The sequence below is a fragment of the Nanorana parkeri genome, unplaced genomic scaffold, assembly GCF_000935625.1.
Source record: "Nanorana parkeri isolate BGI_ZX_2015 unplaced genomic scaffold, ASM93562v1 scaffold442, whole genome shotgun sequence".
In the NCBI taxonomy this organism is placed as follows: domain Eukaryota; kingdom Metazoa; phylum Chordata; class Amphibia; order Anura; family Dicroglossidae; genus Nanorana; species Nanorana parkeri.
The window spans coordinates 1,017,780-1,029,150 of record NW_017306710.1 but is presented as its reverse complement, the minus strand read 5'-3'; the positions used below and the strand labels follow the sequence as shown (position 1 = coordinate 1,029,150).

Below are 11,371 nucleotides of genomic sequence, written 5' to 3'. Positions count from 1 at the left end.
ATATTACAAAAGGGGCTAATAGTCCCCTATGTTATAGCATATTATAGGTGACCGGTCCTCTTTAAGCAGACTCTAGGGGTCTATTAGACCTCTAATGTCACCTTTCTACTCCACTAAAGCTGATCAAGCAAAGAGTTTTTAGTGTCACTTTAATAGACCCAAAAAACAAAAATGTAACATAATGTTGCTTACCGGTCGTTAAATGAGGTAGATGCATTGGTTATTCTTTGTTCCCTTTTCTAACCTGGTGATTCTGCCAACAACACACTTCCTGACCTTGGGAGGGGGGGACAACACTCGAGACATTGATGCTTCTGCCTGGAAAATATAATTATGCATCTTTTAGCATAATAATAATAATAATAATTGCCTGAACCAAATACATATTTTATCTGTTTTAATCCTGGCTTTAATTAGTGGAAAAAGCAATTTACAGTAGTCATACTGACTTTTTTTTTCTATTCCATTCCCAGAATATAGTTTTTTTTCTAAAACAGCATGCAAAGCCTTTTATTCGAAGGTGTCTGGTATGATCCATGGTCTGACGGTGCAATAAACAGTAATGAAGTGCGGTGACCATAGTTGCCAATCAGATTTCGGCACTTAACAGTTTAAAACTGTTATAGATATTAAGAAATGAATGCAGATTGTTCGCTATGAGTTGTTGCCTGTAGCACCGTATGTCATAATCTAATCTATTTATGATTGCATATTGTCTGTCTGCTGATTTAACATTGCTGTGTGCCTGGTATCATTAAAACGGGCTGTCTAGCCTAGAATAAATTAATTGGTGAACATTACAAGAAGTGAAGGAAATAAACATGTAAATTATTGAATGTTCTATACTGTGGGTTAACAAAAAAGAAACGCACAGCAAAATGTAGGAGGCCAAATGTCATACAGCAGCAGAATTAAACTGGAGAAAATGTTGCTACCCACTAAAATTTCCCGTTGCAACTTCTGGGAGAATAAAGATTATATATTTGGTTTCTGTTGGCAGCACCTCCATACGTTAAAGTGAACAAAACTAGAACTCTCTGTATCACCCGTTACCAATAAATTAATTCAATTCCCCTTCTGATAATATTTTTTTTTTTTTACTGTCGCTTTTGAATGTGAATTGTTGCTTTGGGCAACACATGCTGTTCATGTTTTAGAGAAATGGATATGCAAGGCCCACGCTGTCAGACGTGGCAACTATAAAGGGCACAGCTGGTAATAGTCTTTGGCATTTAAAGGGGAAGCAACATGAGGGAAGTTATGGACATTTATTGCAGATCAGGTTCCCAATATGTGACAATTTGTTGTGTATTTTTGTGCCGAGACAGTTTTGCAAAGGTTTGCAGCAGTGTTTATCCTAATGTTATTTGTGTTGTGACTTCATATTTGTTATATGCAAGCTCTTTAAAATATTGTTGAAATATTAGTCTCAGTCTACCTTCTTCTGAGATGAGATATCCACCGTAACTGAAAAGCAGGAAGGCAGAGGCTGCATATATAACTGACAAATATGGCTCCCCCATTTGTGTGTGTGTATTTTTGTATATATATATATATATATATAATCTCAAACTACAGCAATCCATGTTCTGCAGCCCACACACACTGCATGTGCGGAGGTCAGGACAGGGACATGGGTCAGTCCTGTTTTTGCTAGGCAACTGTCCTAGAAACCACACAGGGTAGAGCTATTAGGAGTTTGTGGGGCAGGCTTCACTGGAGGGCCAAATGGCCTACAGGTATGGAACCTACATAAATTAATATTTTTAAAAGCTGACTAGTAGATGGTTATACACTGAGACTTAGGGACTGCATAGGCTGTTTTTTTAACCCTTTCCAACACAAGGCCATATTTCTGGATTCTTGGTGGCAGCATGCCAGCCTTCTAATATAAACATACAGCCAGGGGTGTATCTACCGCAAGTCAAACTAGGCATTTGCCTAGAGCGGCACTTTCCAGGGGGGCGGCAGAAAACGCCACCCCAAACCAATGAGGTGGACAGGGCCGTACTTGCCTTTGGGCATACTGGGCACTTGCCCAGTGGGCTGAGGCTGGGCGGCACAGAATGAGGCAGTGGCGGCTGCCTAATGAGGGAAACTAGGTGGCCCAAGGCCCTAAGAGCAGCTGCCTAATTAGAGAGCTGCTTGGTGGAGGGGAGGGCTCAGTGAGATGCGGTCCAGCTAGTTTGTACAGTAGGTAGAGGAGAAGGAGCGGGTGGCTCAGGGCTGGCCATAGCATGTGATCTGATGGTGGGATGTCCCAGAAGCAGACTGGGGACTGTAATGTATCCTGCTGGTACTGATGGCACTTTGAGCTGCAGGTAAGAGGAGCAGCACATGTATGCAGGAAAGGGACTATGCACAGTCCTCCTGAGACCCTGCACAGCCCATCATAAACTCTACAAAGCTCTCCTGGGGGGGGGGGTGCCCGAGTTTAGTCTTGCCTAGGGCAGCACATAATCAAAATACAGCCGGTGTTTCCAAGCTGTTAAAGACTGCGATCCGACTATAAACTTTGTTGTGGCCTTTAAAGATCTTTAAGAATGCAAAACTTCACATTAAAAGCAGCTAGAGGGATCAGAGATGAAGTTCTATTACTGCTTGGTAATATTATGCTGATGGGAAGGGGGTTTAACACCGCGGATGTCAACTGGTTAATGTCCATAAATAGTTTAATGTCTGGCACAGGTGCACTTTAAGCAAAATATTTTATTCCTGTAGAGTTTATTTTAAAAAGGTTGCTTACAGGTTTTCCTGATATTTTGTGAAGGCAAACTATGGTCTCGGGTTTATTATCTAACATATTAATGTCCAAATGAAGTAGTTTTTCCCCTCTGGTATTCTTGTGCTACTAATCTGAAAATCAATTCTTAATTGGCGTTCCTTGCAGTGTTCATCCCTTCACTCCTAGAAAATGAAAGTAAACTATATGCCAGCACAGGATACATCTGCACAGTTCTAGAAATGCGCACTAATGATTGTAAAAAGGAATGAACGTGATGTTGTTTTAACTCCCTTGCAAATAGACTTGTTCATGAAGCAGTGAGAGTAATATGCACTTATTTGTTTATATGTGATTAATCTTACTCTTGTTGCATTGGTCAAGAACAAAGGTGCCATTTAAACAGAAATGATTAAACAATAAATACAATAACATTTAAAAAAATATATATATATATTTACACATTCCCACTCTATATTTATTCATGAAAGTTACTAGAAGTTAAATGTACTATATTTATACCTCTTATGTTTTACGTGTCATTAACCGTGGCTATGCAAGGTTACTAAAAGGACTCCAGTGTCCCGTGGTGTTACAGAGAGGTAGCAATTAAAAAAAGGCTAGCAAATAAAACGTTTATTGAGCTGAAATTAATCTGAAAGCATAGAGCAAACGCAAATATTTATGACCGCTTTTTGACCACAGGACAATATCCCAAACGTTTTACAGCTATACTGACATAATGGATTATATGATTATAAACTTGTTATATATATATATAAAAGTATATATATAAATGTGCACAGACTCTCTCTTGTAAAATGTATCACGGCTCTAGGTGGAGAAGGTTGTAGGTAGATGTGAAGATGAGCATTGGACAATAATAGTGTTTTATTAGAGTATATTTTAAATGGTTATTAATAAAATCCAACATTTGCATCTAAATTTGAACGCATATTTGTACCTATAAAGTTCTATATTGTTGTTTTTTCTCTTAGTTGTCTATATTTAAATGTGCTCCTTTTATTTAAAATGTTAATGCATTTCTCGGAACTGTTAAATATTTGCTCTTCCAATAGTTTAAAAGGAAGCCTGTAAATTCATTTGGGCCGTTCCCACCAAGCCACTTCTTTTTATTTTACCAGTAGTACATTGTGCAAGTGATTAGTTAAGTTTCTGTGAAGTTTTGGTCTGTATGCCATTGCATTGTATGTCCTATCCTCTCCACATCTTATTATCCTAAAGGTATTTTATGAAAGCTTATGCAGCAGATTGCTGTTAATTTGCAAAGCCAGTTAAAAGAATTCAGTTAAGTATGTGTTTACAGTATTAATCATCACGGGAGTGGTGCATAATATCATATTGTTCAAGAAAGGGTAGGCTGCTTTAATGCATGAAAGGCCGAGGTCATGTTTGCCCTTAGGAGAATCGAATGTCTGGAATTAGCCTGCAATACTTAGTACTGCGAGAACATTTTACTAAAGGTGATCTCTTTTTCCAAGTACTGCTGACATATGAAAGAGCCTTAGACCCATTTCCTGGAAGTATAACCCATTTTATGGAACAATTTCTGTCTTCTGGTGCCTTAACTGTTCAATTTCTACATTAAAAGAAATAAAAACTGGGATTCTTGCATTCAGGTTCATTTCACGGCAAAATGCTGTAAGGGTTTTAGGATTTGAAATAGAGATTTATTTATTTTTTTAATGATGAAAATGGATTATAAAGAAATATCTAATAACCAAGCCAAAAAATAGATGTTTTTTTTTTAAAATAGATATTTAAACAATATTAATGGCAGCATGAGAAAAATGAGGTGGTTTAACTAGATATTGTTTACTAAATTACAGATTCAGGAAAGACACTATGCCGGCGCCCCTCTGTTTTAGCAGTGTGCACTAAATAATTCAGTCTGATGCAACATGTTCCTTCACTCAGACAATATCAGGTTTATCAAATGAAGTTTAAAGTGACACTAAACTCAAGAGTTAAATCTTAAAAATGGATTCAAGTACCCTAAGGCCTGTTCACATGAGTTTCAGCAGGTCTGGATCAGGTGCGGATCTGCAGATGCGGTGCTATGTGTTTTGCTGTGTTTTTGCAGCGTTTTTTATGCGTTCCAGTTTAAAAAAAAAAAATTATATATTTTTTTTTTGCTGGAGTGGGGCTGTCAGTATGTTAGCTGCAGTGCAGTGCGTTTTTGACGCGTTTTGTGTTTTCGGACCGTTTCCTGACCGTACAAAATGTGACATGTAGTATTTTTCTGTCGTAACCTGAACGGACTGCGCACCTGAGAACTGTAGCCCATAAAACGCATAGGGATACATTGGGATGCATTTTTAGTGCAGTGGCGTACGGATCAGGTCAGCACATTCACACAGACGTCGTGTGAACAGGCCCTAAAGGAGAACTATGAGGTTATAGTTGAAACTGTCACACGTCGGCTCTATTGATCGCGAAGTGAGCGAACACATACCGTCGCTCTTTCACTTCCCGATCATCTCCCTGAAGAGAGTGGTGACTGTCAGGCACCGCTCCCCACAAGGATTCCCCCCTCCCCTCTCCCATCCTCCAGCGCTGACTGGAGGAACGGAGAGGGGAGGGGGCGGGCATAGCTGGCTCTGCCTTCAGATAGTCAGAGCCCGCTGTCAGCTAGCTGGGGGGATCTCGACAGTATTGTCGGGATCTGTCCCGGCTGCGGTGCTCTCAGCATATAGCAGGCAGTAGCCCATTATATACTGAGCTTTGGGTTACCGGAGGACGGTCGCATATGGGCTCCTGTAACTCTAAAGAGAACTATGGGATAAAAAGGTTACCCCATGGTTCTCTTTTAACTATTAACAAAAATGTATCTTACTTGTGCATCACTCGGCTCTATAGCCTCAAATCATCTCTGAATTCATGCTGACACTGTCCTTCCTTCTGGAGGGTGGCTGCTTTTGTTCCCCATGGCCCCTGTGTGTGTGTGTGTTGTAAAGTAGCCACCACTCCAAGCTCACTCCTGTGATAGACTACAATCTCATTACATATGAGTAAACTAAACGTGAGATTGTAGTTCATCACAGGAGTGAGTTTGGAGCGGTGGCTACTTTACAACACACACAGACCATGGGGAACACAGTAGCCACCCTCCAGAAGGAAGGACAGTGTTAGCACCAGTCAGAGATGATTTGAGGATCTACAGCTGAGTGATACACAAATAAGCTACATTTTTGTTAATAGTTAAGGCACTAGTAGTAGGTTTGTTTGGGTGGCGGGGAGAGGGGGGTGTTTTGTTGGGTTTTTTTTACTTTTACACCAATTTTTAACTTCTTTTAGATTTGAAGACTTATTTTGTGCATCACCTGAATGTCTCTCTTCTTTGGATGTACTCCAGATTACAGAAACATGCCTTTTCTTGAAAACCTTGATGGCTGATTATGTTGAATAATTGAGCCCATGCCTATAAGTACTGGGGAATTGTAGAAAAAGTGAAGAGTAGATTAAAGCTGAACTGTCCTATGAGCCATGGGTGACCGTGGCCTGAATGAAATAGCTGGCAAGAAAATTCCCCATCGAAATAGCTGGCAAGGTGATGAGCGATTTCTCTCGACTATGGCTAAACTTAGATATATTCTGCAACAAGCATACTGTGCATGAGCGCCTGCAGTGATATCTCATATAACAATTTATAGTTTGATTTTTGTATACAGATTTACATCTTTGCGAGTATGCAGCTATGAAAAGTCGCTCATCTTTTGCCAACACTCATTTTTACTAAGTGTTTGCTTTTTCTGTAGTCACATTCAGTTGCAGTGTATTTATCTAATTACATATTTCATTCGTGCATTCATAACTCAAGTCCTGGGAGTAAGCAGTCCTTACTTTAACCCCCCACAAAATAAGCTGTACCCCAAGTCCTTTCTTTTGTACTGCTAGGCAGGCTGGGGTATTTGAGACATCTGGAAAGTATTTGGTTTATAAACTCTGCTGGCTTGGCAGTACCCAGAAGCCTATTTAGAGGTTTCGGCACACCCAAGTCATGCGGGTTTCCATATAGTAGTTCCAAGAATGGATTTCCTGCATTTAAACACACATCCATTTTGCTCCAGCCACAACCATATTTAAACTTTTTGTTTATCCCTTTTTCCTCCTCAGGGCCACCATGGGAACATGTGTGTGTAACCTACAGCAGATTGGAAGGATTTGAGGTAGTTGTAGAAGAGTCACAAGATTCTGAAGCTTGAGTTATGTGCATACTTTTCCTGCTCAGGGTCTATATTGGTAGACTTTAAAAGCAATGGTAGCTTTGCTTGGAAAGCAGATGGCATGTTACCGATTTGAGATGAGATTCAGGTCGGACGGGGCAAACCATCCTTTTCTCCTGCCCAAATTACCGGTGCTGCGGTAATGTAAACACAGTGATGGGGATCCCGGATGACATAATTGACTAAATTTGATCTGTCATTTTGCAATGGGAGGGCTTCGGGTTATTGTGATTGCAATGGGAGGGCTTCGGGGTTATTGTGATTGACAGACTATAGATTTACATCCCTGAATGCTATGAATGACATGGATGCCGGATATCGTGACTGATGTGGATTTACATCAGTGGACATTATTTTTTTTATTTTTTTCTAATGCATTTAAAGGGCTTTTTCTAAGATGTGTATGTGTGTGTGTGTGTCTAAATTTAAATTTTAACTCTGGGAATGGGTAAGTGGTACTAATCTACCCCTGTAATTATTCCCCTGAGAGGGGGCAGATATCCAGCGACTGCCTTATTAGAAAGGGGACTTCCATATTCCCCCATATGTCCTCCCCAATAACCATAACATCCTTCTTGGAGCATCAGATGTGGGGAAAAATTGCCCCTGTCCCTTGACATTGGAACAAATCGCCTTGCAAGGGAAGGTTTGCTGCCAACCCCCCCTTGCAAAGTACCCCTCCAATGTTGAAAGGCATGGGGGGTGCCCACTCGCTGGCTTTTCTTTCAAGGTCACCCAGGCTGCATGTCTGGATAGGGGCCTAGTTGGAATTTTAAGAGGATACCCACACTGGTTTTTTTTTTTCTTTTTTTTTTTTTTTTCTTTTTAAAGTACATATTAGAAAATAAAACCAAAATTGGCTCTGACATCACCAGGGATGCCAGCTGCTGTATTTATGGTGATGCAGTGCCACGGTTTTCTCATTTGGCAATGGGAGTGCAGAGGGGAAATATCAACAGGCCTTGGGTGATTGACCATTTATTAACCATGGACTTACATTTCTTAGATGCCGTGATTGACAATGGATTTACACCAAAGGACATTGTGTGGGTTGTTTTTGTTTTTTTTGCATTCTTCTTGCACCTCTGTACTCAACCTGAAACAGGGTGGATATCTAGGTGCCCCCTTTTATAATGCCTCTATTATTCCGGTCCAGTATCCCCCCACATCTGTTTTGGGGCATTGGATGTGGAGGAAGGAGGCCTGGACAGATTTACTCATCCATGGTTACCAACAATTATGGCTACTGGTTTATTTTTTTATAAGTGGTAATCATGAGACATTTCAAAATACATAAAAACTATACAGGTGGAGTCATCACATATTCCTGTCTTAGTGCAGTGTCAAACTGATGTTTTTCCAGTCATTTGTGGCCACCGCAATACTTTTTGTGGCCCTTGGCCATTTTAAAATATCTATATATCATTATCTATCTAAGACTTCTGACTTTTCTTCAGTTTTACACTTTTTAAATCAATTTTCATGTAGAAAATATTGTAAGTTTCAGTTAATAATTGTATTACTATTATGTTAATTACCAAGGCCATAATATTTATTTGGAGTTAAGTAGCCCTACTACTTTGTTTAATTTGCATTTGACATGCTTATTCTGGAGGCTCATGTGACATTCTTTGTGTAGAGTAATTAAGCAATAATTATGATAGTGTAAAATCTTCTGTATTATTAAATAAGTCTTATTATAACTAAGGAAGGAGGTGTCCATTCTGAAATCCAGACAATTCTGGATCTGGATGATGCACTTTTTTTTTCACAGCTTTACCCATCAAACTCCTCATAGGCTACTATGAGGCTTAAAGAACCATACCATACCGCTGATTAAAAAAAGACTAACATTTATAAAGCACATTGCTTTGGGGGGGGGGGGATTATATCGATCATCATCAAGTTGGGTATCAACCAAGCAGGACGGAAAAATCCTGGAAAAATCCTACAATCTTCCTACTAAAATTCTAGTACTCCTTTTGCCCATGTGTACAGTATACGGTCCTTTTATCTTAAAGGTCACATAGCTCAGTGTTCGGTATATGGGTACCTTAAGTGCATTCATACTTGTAAAAAGTTTGTTCAAAATGGCCAAAGTCTGCTGAATTCTGTCACAATTTCTGTAAGGACCACAAATTTCCCACTTCCGGGGATCAAGATCAAGATCCGGGAGCTGCGGCCCAGTTCCTAACAGGCCACAGACAGGTACCAGTTTGCGACCCAGGGGTTGGGTACCCCTGCTCTAAAGGATAAACCACACAGGCATTTTAAATTGTGCAGTACAATAAAAGTAACAATACCCTGGATTGAACACAATCAACAGGTATTGTCTCAAAAGCCTCCAATAAAAACATCCCCAGCCCACATGCTAGTTCCATAGTAGCCACATCACTCAAAGTGAAGCTAAAAGTAAAGTTTAAGCTTCATTTACTTGGAATGAGCATGTGGGTGTCATATATAGATAGATAAAGTATACTTTCCAAACCAGTATTTAGCTTTGTGACATGTTGCCTTTTATTATGAGAGAAAAAAACACAAGAAGTGCACCAACCTAGTGTAGCAAATGTTACATGCATTTATTGATCAAATGAATGATCTAACAGGGTTCTTACAAAGCAGAGAGCTTTTATGGGGGGCCTTTTAGATCCTTAAAGGAGAACTATGGGGTCAGTGTTTTTTCCCCATAGTTCTCCTTAGGGTAACGGGAGGACACAAACTAGCGTCCTCCCGTTACCCTATTGCCATTTAGTTTACATCTATTTAATTTGTCTAATATCCTGTTAATCCAAAATGTGCTAGTTCAGAATTAAAAATCTATTATGTGAAATATGTAAATCACCAGTTAATTAACTTTAAAAAATCTCCTTGTTCTTTGACAGGTTGGTACTGGGGACACATGACTGTCAACGAAGCCAAGGAAAAATTGCAAGATGCTCCAGAAGGCACTTTCCTAGTTAGGGACAGCTCCCACACGGACTACCTCCTGACCATCTCTGTAAAGACCTCTGCAGGACCAACAAACCTGCGCATTGAGTATCGAGAGGGGAAGTTTAGGTTAGACTCTGTTGTTTGCGTACGCTCCAGGTTAAAACAATTTGATAGCGTGGTTCATCTTATTGAGTATTATGTTCTATTGTCAAAAAACAAGAAAATTGAGAATGAGACTCTACCCAACAGGACGGTACATCTTTGGCTAGTGAAGCCACTCTATATGTCTACCCCATCTTTACAGCATCTCTGTAGAATGACTGTCAACAAATGCACAAAGAAGGTCCAGGAACTGCCATTACCAATGAGACTAAAGGAATATATCACAGAGTACCGTTACCATGTATAGAATCACTTTTGCAATGATGCCTGCAGCATTGGAAATGCATTTCTGCAAGCAACTTCCAAATCCAGCCAAATATGTTTGAATCCGTTGTCTGCTCCATGCTGAATGTAAGGACATCACATTGTGTCGCTCCATTTTTCACTGGTTGTCATAGGACTGTTCAGGACTTGGGGTTCTGGAACATAATGGATACAATATGTTCGTTTGTTTTTTGTTTTTTTAACACTCTCCTTTCTTGACAGGAAATGTAGGAATCCAATTCCCATAATTTCAAAGTGTTTTTCTGTTCTTGCATTTTTTCTTTTTGTGCCATTTTGTTCTTTTTGCTGCCTAAAATATGTAGACACTAGTACTTTTAAGCACTATTTTCAGCTTAAGGTACCCAAACATAAAAAGAGCATTGTCTAATACTTGCAAGTTTGAGGAACAAGTTCCATGTGATTTTCAGCCAATAGTCTAATATGTGCACACAGCTACGATGCCCCAACGCATAGATTGGTGCTTAGTTTAGATGTGACCTGTGCATTCACTAGATATATTTTGATTGCACTGACAGTGTGCTTGATGTGCTGTATTGATTTAGTAAAGTTGTGTTCAGCTGATACACAAATATGTTATAAGGTAGACTTATGTTTTCGGTGGCTCAACCTGCAGAAAACTGTCTGGTATACGGGAACAAGCCAGTTCCCTTGGATGATCATTATCAAGTTGGGTATCAACCAGGCAGGATGGAAAATCCTACAATCTTCCTGTATGAGACCATTATAACACTTTCATTTTGTCTTTTTGAGTAAGATCTTTCTGAAGTGAGGAATGCTAGGATTAATTCGCCAGTTCTATTACAGGCCACATAGCCCAGTCTTAGGTGTATGGGTACCTTAAGTGTTTTAAATCACGAATGCATTCGTACTTGTAAAATGTTTGTTCAAATTAGCCAAAGTTTTGCAACGTGCCAAAGTCTGCTGAATTCTGTCACAATTTCTGTAAGGAATAAAAATGATGGGGATCAAGTTTCACTTCTGGGGATCAAGATTTTGTTGTTCTTAGTCTCACCTGTGATGCAGT

The 11,371-nt window shown here is 39.7% G+C and overlaps 1 protein-coding gene across 1 annotated transcript in view; it reads left to right on the top strand.

Annotated features, from left to right (window-relative positions):
- Positions 1–10,490, top strand: part of SOCS2 (suppressor of cytokine signaling 2) — a 21,272-nt gene extending 10,782 nt beyond the window's left edge. The window contains exon 2 of the mRNA XM_018560239.1: positions 9,852–10,490. Within this exon, the coding sequence (XP_018415741.1) occupies positions 9,852–10,309 (458 nt within the window). The 3' untranslated portion in view covers positions 10,310–10,490. The remainder of the gene's footprint in view (positions 1–9,851) is intronic.
- The last annotated feature ends 881 nt before the right edge of the window (positions 10,491–11,371 follow it).